The sequence below is a fragment of the Theobroma umbraticum genome, unplaced genomic scaffold (assembly GCF_002168275.2).
Source record: "Theobroma umbraticum cultivar Fairchild unplaced genomic scaffold, ASM216827v3 scaffold_4.1, whole genome shotgun sequence".
Classification (NCBI taxonomy): Eukaryota; Viridiplantae; Streptophyta; class Magnoliopsida; order Malvales; family Malvaceae; genus Theobroma; species Theobroma umbraticum.
The window spans coordinates 304,676-318,328 of NW_018397258.1; the positions used below are offsets into that span (position 1 = coordinate 304,676).

General features: G+C 38.1%; 3 protein-coding genes across 4 annotated transcripts; 1 reads left to right on the forward strand and 2 right to left on the reverse strand.

Annotated features, from left to right (window-relative positions):
- Window positions 1-119: 119 nt before the first annotated feature.
- LOC110413824 (uncharacterized) lies at window positions 120-6,202 on the reverse strand. 2 transcript variants are annotated; one of them, XM_021424803.2, is made up of 12 exons: window positions 5,963-6,202; window positions 5,493-5,829; window positions 4,567-4,744; window positions 4,383-4,432; window positions 4,200-4,292; window positions 4,032-4,120; window positions 3,738-3,816; window positions 3,411-3,493; window positions 2,086-2,885; window positions 1,627-1,707; window positions 847-1,492; window positions 120-506 (listed from the first exon to the last, which is right to left on the reverse strand). In XM_021424803.2, exons 1-12 carry the CDS (start codon window positions 5,992-5,994, stop codon window positions 365-367), a joined length of 2,610 nt encoding a protein of 869 aa, XP_021280478.1. In that variant the 5' UTR covers window positions 5,995-6,202; the 3' UTR covers window positions 120-364. The 2 variants fall into 2 exon arrangements, with proteins under 2 accessions (XP_021280478.1, XP_021280477.1); XM_021424802.2 differs by having other exon boundaries at window positions 1,627-1,710.
- Window positions 6,203-7,540: 1,338 nt separating this feature from the next.
- Window positions 7,541-9,188, forward strand: NRPB11 (DNA-directed RNA polymerase, RBP11-like protein). Its single transcript, XM_021425057.2, has 5 exons — window positions 7,541-7,725; window positions 7,815-7,904; window positions 8,029-8,107; window positions 8,251-8,346; window positions 8,907-9,188. The coding sequence occupies exons 1-5, from the start codon at window positions 7,673-7,675 to the stop codon at window positions 8,937-8,939; spliced, it is 351 nt and encodes a 116-aa protein (XP_021280732.1). The 5' UTR covers window positions 7,541-7,672; the 3' UTR covers window positions 8,940-9,188.
- An 880-nt stretch (window positions 9,189-10,068) lies between these two features.
- On the reverse strand, window positions 10,069-12,775 carry CHX28 (cation/hydrogen exchanger 28). Its single transcript, XM_021424997.2, has 4 exons — window positions 12,646-12,775; window positions 11,485-12,477; window positions 10,782-11,372; window positions 10,069-10,677 (listed from the first exon to the last, which is right to left on the reverse strand). The coding sequence occupies exons 1-4, from the start codon at window positions 12,757-12,759 to the stop codon at window positions 10,069-10,071; spliced, it is 2,307 nt and encodes a 768-aa protein (XP_021280672.2). The 5' UTR covers window positions 12,760-12,775.
- Window positions 12,776-13,653: the final 878 nt, after the last annotated feature.

A 13,653-nucleotide genomic window follows, 5' to 3' on the forward strand; every position in this document is an offset into this window, starting at 1 on the left:
GATTTGAAAATGCTTGAGGGCTAGATTTATTGTAGTTAGATGCGCAAAGGAGAGAGCCAAACGTCAAGATCAAATGGGAAATCAAATACATGCATTGAGAGGGGAGGTGCAAAAGAAAATTGGACAGTCTTCCACTTTCATATAACCTTGATGGGCAGGCTTGATTCTTCACCGGAAAAATGAACTGCCTGAAAGAAAATGCCTAAGCTATAGAGTAGCATTAATACAAAAGCAGGGTAAAACAAAAAATTAAAAAAAGAGGCAGCAGAACTCCAATTGTGAGGGCCTTCAGAGCCTGAGAACTGCCTCATCAGAAAAATGGAAAAATCTCTACAAATCCACTCACTAAGAATAAATTAGGCTTTCAAATTTTGGATCTCTTTTGTTTTTGAAGAACAAATCGAACACCCTGCTTCCCGAGTTCCAAGCTCTTCACTCTACCATCATCTAGCCTGACAGATAATGCAGATGTGCCTTCAATGACGTCAGTAACAGCTCCCTTATGCCTAGTTGTTCAAAGAGAAAAATAAGGATTAAATCCAGGGAATGTACCAAAAAATCTACAATCTATAATCATTAAAACAGGCTTTGGGTGGAAACTAAGAACCCTAATTAAAAACAAGGATCGTTTCCATCTTTCATGAAATTGAAACCACGGCAAATTCTTTCTTCTACTTTAGGGGTTCAAATCCAGAAGTGTACATGTTTTGCTGTTGCGTATGGAAAAAAAAAGGGTGTGTGCTTAAGGGACTCAGATTGATCATGAGCAAAGGACTAGAAAGCGATAGGCCTACAGTTTACCCTTGCCTTGTGGTTTTTCAGTGGTAAAGAGAAGCCAAATCTTACCATGAATTGTCAGATGCCTGATGAATTTCAACTTTCTTTCCGATTGCGTCTTTACCCAACTTTTTTAAAATCCAACTAGCATCCATCATGCCATCCATTAAACTGTCTTGATGCGAGTGTGTGACATCAAGATCTTCATCTTCATTAAACAATGATTTTTCCATGAAGGGCGATGGTCTCTTTCTTTTTGACCTTTGGCCCTTTATAGAACTCTTTTCTTCCTCAGAATGGACCTGAGAATTCTGATTCTCAAGATTAGGTTTCTTCAATTTAAACTTCAGAGACGGTTTGGAATCTTTCGGCAAAGAATTCAAGACAGGTGTGCGACCATAATCTTCATTACTTTCAGCATACATACCAGCCCTGTCTTCCAACTGCTTTCCTGACATCCCCTTGCCCCCTCTTAGGGTAGAGACCCCAACTGATGGTACAGCAGCAAGCCTACTGCCATCAATGCTTCCTTTTCCTAATGTAACACGTGTGTGTTCTAGAGGAACAATTCCATGCCTATCAGAACTGTTTGCTGCACCAAATTTGGACCTTAATTCAGGAATTTCTGACCTAATTTTTCCAAACTTTATCAAATTCCCTTCTCTTCCTGCAATTTTCACACCTCTTGACTTGGTGGGGTGATCGGTTCTGCCTCCTGCAAACAGAAAAAATTCCCACTGTCTCAATTACAGAACCTTTAAAGAAAAATATCTTCCAAATGGTCACCGATGCCAGCACAACAACTAAACTTTTTAACACCAAAGGAATGGATCATAATTGCTATATTACCATCACCAGATTTAGCAGTACTGTCACGCCTATCCAGCATAAACTTGTCATCCATTCTCTGTTGGTTGGCATCTTGAACACCTGCTAATCAGTCCAACAAGAAAAAAGGCAGCATAGTGTTTAGATTAATCTTTCCAAACCAGAGATGATAACAAACTAATATAATGCATGCCATCTAATATCTTGTTCATTTTATAAGTACAATTTTACCAAACACAAGGGATTGGTGAAAAACCTAAACTTAACTAAGATTAGAAAAAAAAATGAGCAAAAAACAGTTAATCAAACCTAATGCAGATATTTGGATGCAGCTAGAACTATGAAGTAGCAATCTAGGAGGTTACTAGACTGACAGCATATCAAAGGAATGATGGATGTCTGACTGGAGAAAAATATGATCATTATAATATATGTGTAATCATGCAGTGCAAGTTATCTCAAAGACAGCAAAGGGCATACCATTGTAGGGAATCACATCTGGTTCCCTCTGAAAGCTTGAAGTATCAGACATTGGGGAGTTGGTAACATTTATTTTTCGAGCACCTAGATTTATGACTAACTTCTTTGCTTTTACAGTCTTTGACTTGCTACAATGTTTTCCAGTATCATCTCCACTGTCTAAATCATGTGATTTATTGCTTTTGATTTTAAGAACACGAGATGTTCTATCTTCATCACTAACCATCACCTCATCTACCAGCTTGTGTTTCAAAACCCCTGGCTGATTTGTAGAACAAATTCCAGCAACAGGAGAAGAAATATCTTGTCCTTCATTTCTCTGAGACACAACTTCATTGTTCCTGTCCTCACCCAAGCTGTATCCTTGAGAATGGATATCCTGATTCTCCTCAGGACTCATCTGCGATTCTCCTTTGCTAATGAAAGATGCCTGATATGCCTTTTTCTTGGGATATTTTTTACTTGAAGATTTCTTTCCATATTCCTTGTTCTTCTTTGGTGACTTGTCAGCCATCCCTTTGAGAGAGAACTTCAGGGAACGTCCAAATTCATTTTTTGACATCACAGGCCCATTGTCCTCATCATCTGAATACACTGAGATAGAAAATATTTCTTCTTGAGTTGGCAGCCCTGCAGCAGCCCTCAAGCTAGCAATCAGGTCTCGATCAACTCTGTCTCTCCTTCTCCAAAGCTCTCGAACAGCATCCTCAAGATCTGTAACCTGGTAGCACTCTCCACGACATGTTGCACATTTATACTGGAGATTTCCATCTACTTGAAACTGCAGATATTTTTCATCGCTGCAAAACATTTCCATCATAAATAAATAATGATCCAAAACTTGTGTGGCTTCTGTAAAGCTGAAACCAAAATAGTCTTCTAGGACTTATTCAATCATGCCGAGAAGGTATTTTGTTTTTTAGCAACTAGTACTTTGGGCAACATATGAATGAGCTAGAGAATAGAAATTTCAAAACTAGTTGTATTTGTTTGTTTCACTAGAGTATTATAGTGTTTGTGATAAAAACAGATCATGCACATAACATTTTGCAAAAATCTTGAGAAACTAAACCATCCATGTTGACCCTATACAATTACAAGGAATAAGCCCATTGGACTCAGTGCATGTTGCAAGGCAAACTATCCACATTGACCACATAAAAGCTCAATTCAATACATATCTATTAGTGTTAAACTCAACATTATTATATAAAAGCAACTAGCCCATTCAAAATAATCAACATTCAAAAACCAGCAATAAACACAAGAGTACAGGGCAGAAATTAAATTGGTAGTTCTTTAAAAGTACAAGGGTAGCAATGAACCTAATTCCATCACACTGGCAGTGCACCCAGCGCTGGCAAACATCACAGCAGACCATGGGCGTTGATTCTGAATCTCTGTAAACCTGTACGGTTGCGCAAAAATGTCTAGTAAGTTCATTTTTTGTAGAAAATCATGAAGTATGTTAGCATTCACATGGCTTCTATAATCAATCAAAAGTAGACCACAATACCCATATTTCTTGCTTTTTCATCAAAGAACAATTTTTGGGGGAAGGAGATTCTTTCCAAAATCTATAAGCTAGGGGATCTATGTACCTAGAATTGGACCAACCCAGACAACAATGACAACCAGAAGAATGAATTTACCTTCAAACATACAGGGCAATAATTTCCCTTCACAAACAACCTTCCACAAGCATCACAACAAGTGTATCCCAAGAACCACCTGTGAGATTTACAAGAAAATGAAAAAACCTAGATATCAATACTAAAAGAAATACTTGTGCAGAGGACATGAAAATATTCAGTTGTCAAACAATTAAAAAGGAAAATGGTATATTAAAGAGTTTCAATGGTTGAAAAGAGAAATGATGCACCGATATTCACAGATGGAGAAACTTTAGGTGCAAATGCTTCTTTTCTATGGGTTAAAAATCGTACCGCACACTTAAACCATTTCCAGGGACACTGGATCCACAGCTGTGACACCTTGTATGCTTTGGGCACACATATGGCCCAGAAGTAACATTCTGCATAATCCAGGGATTATGTGAGCCAATCTATTTTAATCAAGCTATAAAACTCAGGAATAAACAATGCACATCCAACCTTGTGCGACGGATGTTGGCAGTAACAATGGTATGCACCATCACACCTTTTGCAGAACATGAGCCTAGTTGGATCTCCAGTACTTCGGCACACCTAAAGAAATGAGATGAGAAGCCATAAGCAAGACCAAAAAATTTGAACATTATTGAGAGCAAATGAGTACTAATGTACATAATAAATTACCTCGCAGGTTCGACAATACGGGCAGGTCCAGGAACTCCAATGAAACAAATCTGCAATCATGCCAAATGTGTTAGACTGCAGTAGTACAAGATAACAAGAAAATAAAATTTAGTCCTTCCATACTAAGCCCCAAATTTCTAGCAGCTGCACCTTGCAAGATGATAGGGCAAATAAAATTTAGTACCTCTATGTTGAGCCCAAGATTTCAAACAACTCCTGTGGTACTTCTTGCCACAATTTCGGCAAGAGAGCATCCTTCTTGCCCTCTCACTTCCTTCATTTTCACCCAAAAAGCACATGCGACACATTACATTTGTGTTGGACTGACTTTGCTCTTCTACAACAGAATTTTTTGATGCAACCTGTAAAGGAAAAAAAAATTATCACTTCCAGAAAAGCCACAGAAGAGGAACACTATATAGAATCACAAGCACATAGAGACCTACCCAACCTCCGACACAGGCCCTTCCTTTTTCCTTTCCTTTTTTCATTTTAAAAAGTAGTGTTTCCAGTCAACATATAAGTAAACTACCAAACAGAAAACCTAACCATTGAATCCTTCGTTCTATAATAATTTGCATACATAGTTTCACGTAGACAGGCAAAGATATATTATTTCCAAATATAAAAAAGCATACTTTACAAATGACTGATCGGCAACTGCAAAATTATCCCAAAATCTAGCTCAAATGCAATAACTGGAATCCTGATATCACTACCAACGCATGCTTTATAGTATCCAATCAACAATCAACCAGCATTATACATTTAGTCATCAACATACACATACATATATTGCTATAGTAAATTTGAATAACCTAAACAACAAACAGAATTCAACCCAAAGAGAGTGCAAAACAAACTCAAATTGAGCACAAAAAATTTGCAGACTACATATGGCCAAAAGTCAACTTACTAATATAAACCTAAATGTAGCTGAAATTGAACAACTTAACCTCCTAAAGCCTCAATTACAACAAAAATTCACACTCCACCAAATTTAACTCAAAACGAAAACCAAAATTCAGACGCAAAACTTAATATATACGGTACATATGCATATGGACGTATACCTAAACAAATGTATAGATTCAAATGCAAGAGTATTACCGCAATATCACCCGACTCAACCCTCCTAGCATAATCCTCGGCCGCCACCATCGCAGCGGCAGCCTTTCTCTGAAGCGCGAGTCGCTTTGCCTGAGCCGACACGGAGGCCGCCTCCTCTGCAGCATCACCACCGCAGCCGCCGCCGCCTCCATCCCCTGCCGGAACGGGTGCGACTTTGGGAACGGGGACCTGCACGGTCCCCTCTCGAGAAACCCTAACGCCCCAGGGGTCTTTCAGAAACTCCTCGACTCGAATCACTTCCTGCAAGAAGCCATTCTTGGAGTTGGGAGACTGGAGATTCCGAGGAAACCCTAGCGAACAGAAGCAAATTCGCCGACTACAAAACAAAGAGAAACCAGAAACATTAATACAAAACGAGGTTTCGAGAGGCAGTTAAAAGAAGGAGAGAGCCCTTTCCTTCTTTTTTTTTCTTTAAAGAGAGAGTGTATGAAGAAAAAAAGATATTGTACCATGTAATTGGGCAAGCTACGTGAAAGGCCATAGTGAGGGATTTTGGGATTTTGAATTTTTTGAGTTTTGGAGAGATTTAGCGATCTCGCTCCTAAAATTAAAATAAAAAATTTAAAAAGTAATTAAAATAATATCGCGGGTTAAAACCTTTAAAAAAGCAAAACCCCCCCCGATTTTTTTTTTATTTTTCTTTTCTCTTTTTCGGTTTAGTGAACGAGTAAAATTAATAATCGGCGACATGTAGCTATGGTTCTGTTTGCTTGGTTTTGTGAATCTGGTTTCATTTTAACGCTACTACGCAAGGGAGAGGGTGGGATTACCATACGGCGCGTTTAGGTCAAAGTAAACGCCTCTGTCTCATGAAACGTTGCCACCTGGACTTAGTAAGGCCTTCTCCTCTAGGATCTCGATTTACCAATCACAGTCTGCCATGTCAGTGTTTGATTTCATGCTTTAAATTACTTTTGGTTTTAATTTCTTTTTTTTTTGTCAAAAAATATTCTTGCTCACCTTTTTTTTTCATTTTTATTATATTTTAAGAGAAAAATTTCATGTATATCAGTAATACACATATTGATATGTTTAAAATTTTATATCATTTTATATCCGTTGTAGAAACAATGACAATTAATGATCAAAATTTCAAGTATCATATTAAATGAAATAAGTCAAAAAACCATCATTTATTTTCTTTATTTTTCTTTTTTTATACAAAAAAAGATTGCCTAATTATTTTTTTCTTTTTATGAATAATGAAGTGTAAAAGTTAGATTTTTTGTGATTTTTACCTAATTCTCACCTTATCTTATTATGTTAGGTAAATTAAGAAAAAACTAGAAAGAGGATTTGATGTCTAATTAGAAAGAGTTAGATTTTTTTTCCTTCTTTTTGTGGTTTTCTTACTATAATTTCATAATATTGTGTACAATTCACACTTTTATAGTAATTAGTATACAAGCGTTTGCCTAAATTATGTGACAACAAGAAATTATGTGTAAATTAAATAGGTGCAACTTGTAATATAACAATGTAAAGATGATTTCTAAACATGGTGATAGGATATATAAATTAAGAATTCGTAAAAATTAAAGTTTTGCAATGTTAATTGTATTTTTAGGGTTACAAAATAATGCCACTAGATACAAAGAACTTAATAAAGACTTATTAATTTTCATTAAATTGAAAGAAATATTGTTTAAAAGATTATAAAAGATTAATTTTATATAATATATATATATATGCATATATACACATATAACTTGATAATTAGTATTTTCATATTTAAACTTGTCTATTGTTAACATATTATCAACTTAATGTGACATCTTGTGATTTTTACCATATGGTTTACATTTTCAATTTTTGCAATTTTGTGATTTTAGTTTGGATATCAAATTAAATCATTATAAAAAGGTATATAACATTCACGCAATTAGGTATATTCCCTTTTATATATATATATATATTTTTATACTACTATTTATGAAATCAAAGTAACAAAAAGTTATATACCCGTTATGCAATTAGTCATTTCTTAAGAAAGAAACCGAAGCGACGTCGTGCTTGCTCCTCCCGCGATCTCGAAGCCGCTTCATAACATTTCAACCGGCGCCAAGCCCAGGCGAAACGAACCATTCTCAAGCGGGAGAGCGCAGTGAAAAAACAGAGCTCGCCGAGGAGGAAGAGAGAGGAAGAGAAGGAAAAAAACCATGAATGCCCCCGATCGTTACGAGAGATTCGTGGTCCCCGAGGGCACCAAAAAGTAATTTCTTCATCCCAAACTCTCTGTCTCTGGAAACCCTCAATCTCTCGAATTCACTGTTGTCTTTTTTGTCGGTTGGATTTCTTTAGGGTTTCTTACGAGAGAGACACCAAGATAATCAATGCGGCGTCGTTCACTATCGAGAGAGAAGACCACACGATCGGCAACATCGTTCGAATGTGCGCGCACAAGATAACATCCTTCCCCTCTCAAATTTTCGTCTGATTTTGTTTATTTAGCTGGATTAAGCTCTGATTTTTTCCTCATTTTGCCATAAAATTTTGAATGGTGATAAACAATCAGGCAATTGCACAGAGACGAGAACGTTTTGTTTGCTGGTTACAAGCTTCCTCACCCACTGCAGTACAAAATCATTGTTAGGGTTAGTATTTGTTCGTTTTTAGGCTAAAGGTATTACGGAACCAAATAGGGCTGACTTTATATACGCTATCAGCTGTTGTATATTATGGTTTGCATCTGGTGTTGAATTTTCGGGGTTTTAACTGATTTGATGTAATTTTGTAGATCCACACAACTAGCCAGTCTTCTCCGATGCAAGCATATAATCAGGCTATCAATGATCTGGACAAGGAACTTGATCATCTGAAGAATGCATTTGAGGTGTTACGCCTGTAGTTTCTTCATTAACTTACTTGTACTGTTATTTAGCTTAGGGGAATTGCTATGTTTCATGAAGTTTTTGCATCCAAGTCCAACATTGTTGATACAATCTAACATAGTTTTAATGAAGAGATTCTCTTGTAGTGCAACATCTCGAACATGTCCTATGTGCTGACGATTTATGATAAATATCGTATTCCCTACAAATGAAGTGCCTTAACTTAATTGTAGATTAATCATTAGTGTTTCCATGTAGCGCTATGCATACAATATGATTTCTTCACAGCTGCACTTGTCTGATAGAAGGATCTCCTTAGGGCCGTTGGCAGTAACCTTTGACCAATTAGTATTGTAATTCTCTCTCTCCCTCTTACACACAGACATGTGCACAGGCATACACAAACACTTTGCGTGTTACCTATCTAAGGATTTACTCAAACAGTCAAAATATTTAATTTAATATTTTACTGTCAAAAATCATTCTCGATCTTGCTAGTTTTGTCAAGCACTAGTGCTTATATTGAGCTTCATCCTTACACTTTTTAATTTCAATTTTGTAGGCTGAGTTGGCAAAGCATTCAAGGGACTACTAATGCATATTTGAGGCACATCAGTAACCAGTGCATTTATGTTCTGACTTTAAAAGGAAGTGAACCGATTACTTTGAGACATCTTTCTCATTTTGACAGTTGTGATGCATCAAAAGCAGCAATTTATGTTATTGAGACTTTGTCATGACAGTTTTATGAAGTCTGTCTCGAAGCAGTTCAAGAAACAAAAACCTTCTGCGTTCTGTATTATAGTTTTTCTAACTAAGCTGATCCCTAGCCATATTTTACTTATCTGTGAATTGATTATGTGGTTCCTGGTGGTTCTTGCTAGTTAAGTGCAGTATTTCATATCTACCTGGGCATTTGTTTTGTTTTTCCATCTGATTGAGGTATGCATACTTCATGCTTCGTGCTTCAGTGATCCATGGTTCTGTACTTCTGGAATGATTGAAATTGGCATCGTCAATAAAACAGGGTTTCAGAATGTTCTTTGAAGGAAGCAGCATTGCTAGAGTAAATAAAGCAGCATTGCTAGAGTAAATAATATGGTTAAGCCATTAAGGAGTTGTGAAACGGTCTGAAAGTAGGAGGTCAATTGAAATTGACCATATATAATCCGGAGAAAGGACACACTTTTTAATTATAGGAGGTTCTGCGTACTGAATGTTTTGGAATGAGTTTCACAGTTCTCTAATGTGAGGTATGTCAATCATTTGGGCAGCACGTAATAATTAGATATGAAGGCTTATCTTCCATTCACGACAGTAGGAGTTATCGGCTTGAATTGAGGGCAATAAAAATATCTGCATCATTGCATATGAAATTTCGTTAATAGTTCTTTTTCTTCATTTGATTTGCCCTTCCTAGTCCTTTGATTTAAGAGCTCAGGTGTGACGGTCCCATGAACGGCTGCAAAGTGCCATTCCGGTACAGGAATAAGCCCCCGAGCCCATAGTGATGTCATCAAACGGTAGTATGAAGGAAGGTTACCTCTGTTTTGGAACGCATAGGAATTCATTAGTCTCCGAGCATTGTTCCTGCGGGTTTTCTTGAGTTAACAATGTCTGGAATTCAAGTGTGGATGAAAGAATATATATTTTTCTTCTTCCTACCAGCTACATCTCTACAAATAATCTGGCTTGGTTTAAAACTACCTAACTAGCTTTGCCGTTTACATAATGGAGAACTCATCACTTAGCCCATCCAGTTGTCCTTTAATACTGTGCTGCTGGATGATCAAAATGGAGGTCTGGCATGCGAAACCAGACCCTGAAAGTACGTCCCCAACAGGACCCAATTCTGGACATTGTTGCCAGTCATTAAGTCCCAGTGTCAACACTGTATTTACTCTCCCACCTCGCCCTACAATGATGAGGGAATATTGCCCTCCCAAAGACCTAAGATTAGCGTAGGTCTCAGATGAATTTGCAAGATGCTTCTCCATATAAGCGACTTTCCCACCTGCTACATATCTCTCGTAGAATTCAGCAAAGCACTCGTCGTCAAGCTTCATCTCTTCTTCTTGCTCTGCCACACTTGCTCTGTGATTCACTCTCCTCGGTGCATTTTCTGAAGTTTTGTCCACTAGGAATCTTATTACCGTGAGCTTTACTCCAGGATGCCGTGCTACGCGACCAGCATAGGACAGTGCTTCTCGATCATCTTTGCCCCCAATGAAAATGATTGCCACATTGGTTAGAGATGATCTTGATATTTTCTCGATAGATCCAAAACCTCTGTCCACCAAAATTCCAATAGAGCATGGGGCATTCCTAAGCAGCTGTTTACAGACCAGACCAGACCAGGCCAGAAAAACATCGTTAGTTGCTATCATTCTGAATCACCAAGGATAATATGAAACTCTTTCTAAATTTGAGATGTTACCTTACGATTTACGTATCTAAAACCAGGATGCCCTCCATCAAGTGTACCATCCGCAGTCACTCTCTTATGAAACGGCAATAATATAAGGGAAACCATCAAGTCTTCTGCTAGAACGCTGAGATCTTGTGCCATGCCACTGAATGTTGAAAGTGCAAGCATTCGGCTAAGCGTGATACCACCGCCATTGTCATCTATGTAAGCTTGAAAAGCATGACCGATCTGATCTCTCATTTCTGTCACCGACTTGTCGGTTATTGTCATGCTGTCCACTCCTTCACCTTGCACCAGCGTTGCAGCTAATTGCTCCGTGAGTTCAATCATGTCTGTAACGTAAACCAGAAGTCCAGGCTCAGGTGTGCCTCTAGAGATCTCCATTAAGTTGATTGTGGAAGGCAAATTATGAGGTCCATGGACGCATAGCAAGATTCTAAGTTCGCTGGAAGGGTCAAGCCACTGAAGAGCCATCCGGTGAATTGGTACCCGTTGCCTTGCACGTTCGATTATATGCTTCACAAGAAATGGTGTGTGCACAATCGTTAAGAAGACCACAATCACCATCGAGATGCAGGTTGTCACGTCGATGATTTCCTTCTGCATCAAGCAATTACAAACAAATCAATTTTGATCACTAAAGTCATCTTACTTCCAAGTTCTAATTCATACAACTGTCATATAAGCTGAAGCAAATAAGAAGGCAACTAACCCTGAGTCCGTAAATAGCAAAGTATATGTGAAAATGACCCTTTGCTGTCAAAAGTAAACCAAGTGCTACCAATTCTGGCCAGTGGTAACCTAACAGCAACCCGCAGATGACTGTTCCAGCGACTTTCCCAACTGTTGTGATAAATACAAGAGAAAAAAACCTTCCCCATGTGTCTATATGGCCTGCTCGAAAACTTAAGAAATCAACTTTAAGCCCCACCCAAAAGAAGAAAAGTGGGTAAAACAGTGTGCTTAGCAAGTAGTTGATTTTGTTAATCGCCCATTTCGATATTCGCCCCTCGGATGGCAGGAAAAGCCCTGCCATAAACGCACTCATGAAGGAGTTGTAACCGTACCATGGTGCACAGGTGCAAATGACGGCCATGAAGGCCATTGAGAGCACTAGGTGTGAGCCCTTCAGGGGCTTTCCTTCAGGGTTTTCGTTGTTAACCCAATTCATGAAGATTGGTGAAACCTTTGCAGCGACTATTGTCTGGATCACAAGTGCGGAACCCACTTTGATGGCACCCTTAATTCCTTCTTGAGTTGCAAAGTCCCCCATTGGAACGAAAATATAACCGATGGAGAGGAAAAACATGGTGATCATATCAGAGTGCACCCCTGCACCAATTCCAAGCTTTCCTATGTCTGACTTGCCTATTTTGAGATTGGTTATGAGGCGGGTCAGTATGTGAGAGCCACTACCGGAGAGATAGATGGAGAGCGAGATGGTGAACCTGACCATGTTTGTATGTCTTGAATAATGCAGCCATGGAGTTATAGCGCTTGCAATGATAAATGTGGTGAGCGTTCCAGCATAGGCCACCATTGCATGGCGAGTTGGTGATTTGAAGATCACGTAAGGGTCCATTTCTAGACCCAAAACGAACATGTAGCAGATCATGCCGAAGTCAACAATATTGTCCAAAGTCAGAGTGAATTGATTCGCAAAGGAGTCACGTACAGGTGGTAGGGAAGCAAGGAGTAGCCCTATCTGCATGCATTAGAAGATCATAAAAAAAAGCTTTCAATCACAACAAAAGAAACGAAACATAACAACTAAATGCGCTTTAATCATGAACATCGTATCTATTTTCATGTTGAATCCAAATAATTGGAATCTAATTGGTATAGAAAGTGGGAAGGAGAGACATAGACATACGAGAAGATCAGAAGTAATGTAAGGTTGGGATAAAGGCCTCAACAGGTGGTGCACGACCCTGCTTAGAACATATGCCGAAATCAGAGCAAGAAACTTTCCAGACCCGCTCATCATAGTGGCGGCTACAAAGTTCAAGCATTGCTGGTTCACCGTGACGTTTTGGGATGTGGAGTCGACGTGACTGGTATTCGGCATTGTTGACATTTTGACTCTTGTTCTTCCTTTATGTTCCTCTTCTTTTCCAAATTGATGAAGGATACCTATTAGCTAGAAAATCTTCTTCTTTTTGTCAAAGTGGATGTAAATTGTCACTATTTTCTTTGTCCCGATGAATCTTCACCAGGATGAGTGAGTGGATGTAAATCGTTGCCTCTTTATGAGGAGCAAATGAAGGAGTAAGTTGAGGGAATTGAGCCATGTGAATGGTGAATATCTAGATTCCTAGACGAAAATCAAAGACAAATAGAAAATTGTTCGGACAGTCATCCGACAATGGTACCACATATCAAACTAAAACAAGTCTAGGCCTCTATCGGACACGGAGTCACGTTAAAGACTTGTGTCCAAACTATTTCACAGCTTGCTCAGGACAGACACATCCCAAAACAACATTGGCCGTGATCGAGAAGCTGAAAATCCTGAAAACCCAACAATCAACATAGGCACCAAACTAGTAACAAACTAACATTCAGCATTCTTTTTGTCATGCTTTCTCTGTCTTTGATGTATCAACATATCAGATTTTAACTTAATTTTTAATCATCATGACCATCTCAATATCATAACAATCCAAATGTAAATATCATCTTTTTTCCATGTCAAAATTTTTAGAGATTCTTCATATTTAAATTTGTAACCTTTAAAATAATCACATATTCCTTTAATTGGTTTTCTAATCAAAATAAAATGAGTTTAATGTCTCTTTTTTTAATTATCTCATGTCGAAATTGGAATTTCCAATAAAATTATCATATTTTTTTTAAAAAATTAAAACATAAAAACACAATT

Excerpts from the sequence above, each read along its gene's own strand:
- LOC110413824 (XM_021424802.2), bottom strand. The coding sequence starts at position 5,994 with ATGGCCTTTCACGTAGCTTGCCCAATTACATG. Across the intron at positions 4,745-5,492 it reads TTGAGTCGGGTGATATTGCG|GTTGCATCAAAAAATTCTGT; the intron begins GTAATACTCTTG and ends TTTCCTTTACAG. Across the intron at positions 2,886-3,410 it reads TGCCAGTGTGATGGAATTAG|CGATGAAAAATATCTGCAGT; the intron begins GTTCATTGCTAC and ends AATGTTTTGCAG.
- NRPB11 (XM_021425057.2), top strand. The coding sequence starts at position 7,673 with ATGAATGCCCCCGATCGTTACGAGAGATTCGTGGTCCCCGAGGGCACC. Across the intron at positions 8,108-8,250 it reads AGTACAAAATCATTGTTAGG|ATCCACACAACTAGCCAGTC; the intron begins GTTAGTATTTGT and ends GTAATTTTGTAG. Across the intron at positions 8,347-8,906 it reads ATCTGAAGAATGCATTTGAG|GCTGAGTTGGCAAAGCATTC; the intron begins GTGTTACGCCTG and ends TCAATTTTGTAG.
- CHX28 (XM_021424997.2), bottom strand. The coding sequence starts at position 12,759 with ATGATGAGCGGGTCTGGAAAGTTTCTTGCTCTGATTTCGGCATATGTT. Across the intron at positions 12,478-12,645 it reads ACATTACTTCTGATCTTCTC|ATAGGGCTACTCCTTGCTTC; the intron begins GTATGTCTATGT and ends TAATGCATGCAG. Across the intron at positions 11,373-11,484 it reads TTGCTATTTACGGACTCAGG|AAGGAAATCATCGACGTGAC; the intron begins GTTAGTTGCCTT and ends TGCTTGATGCAG.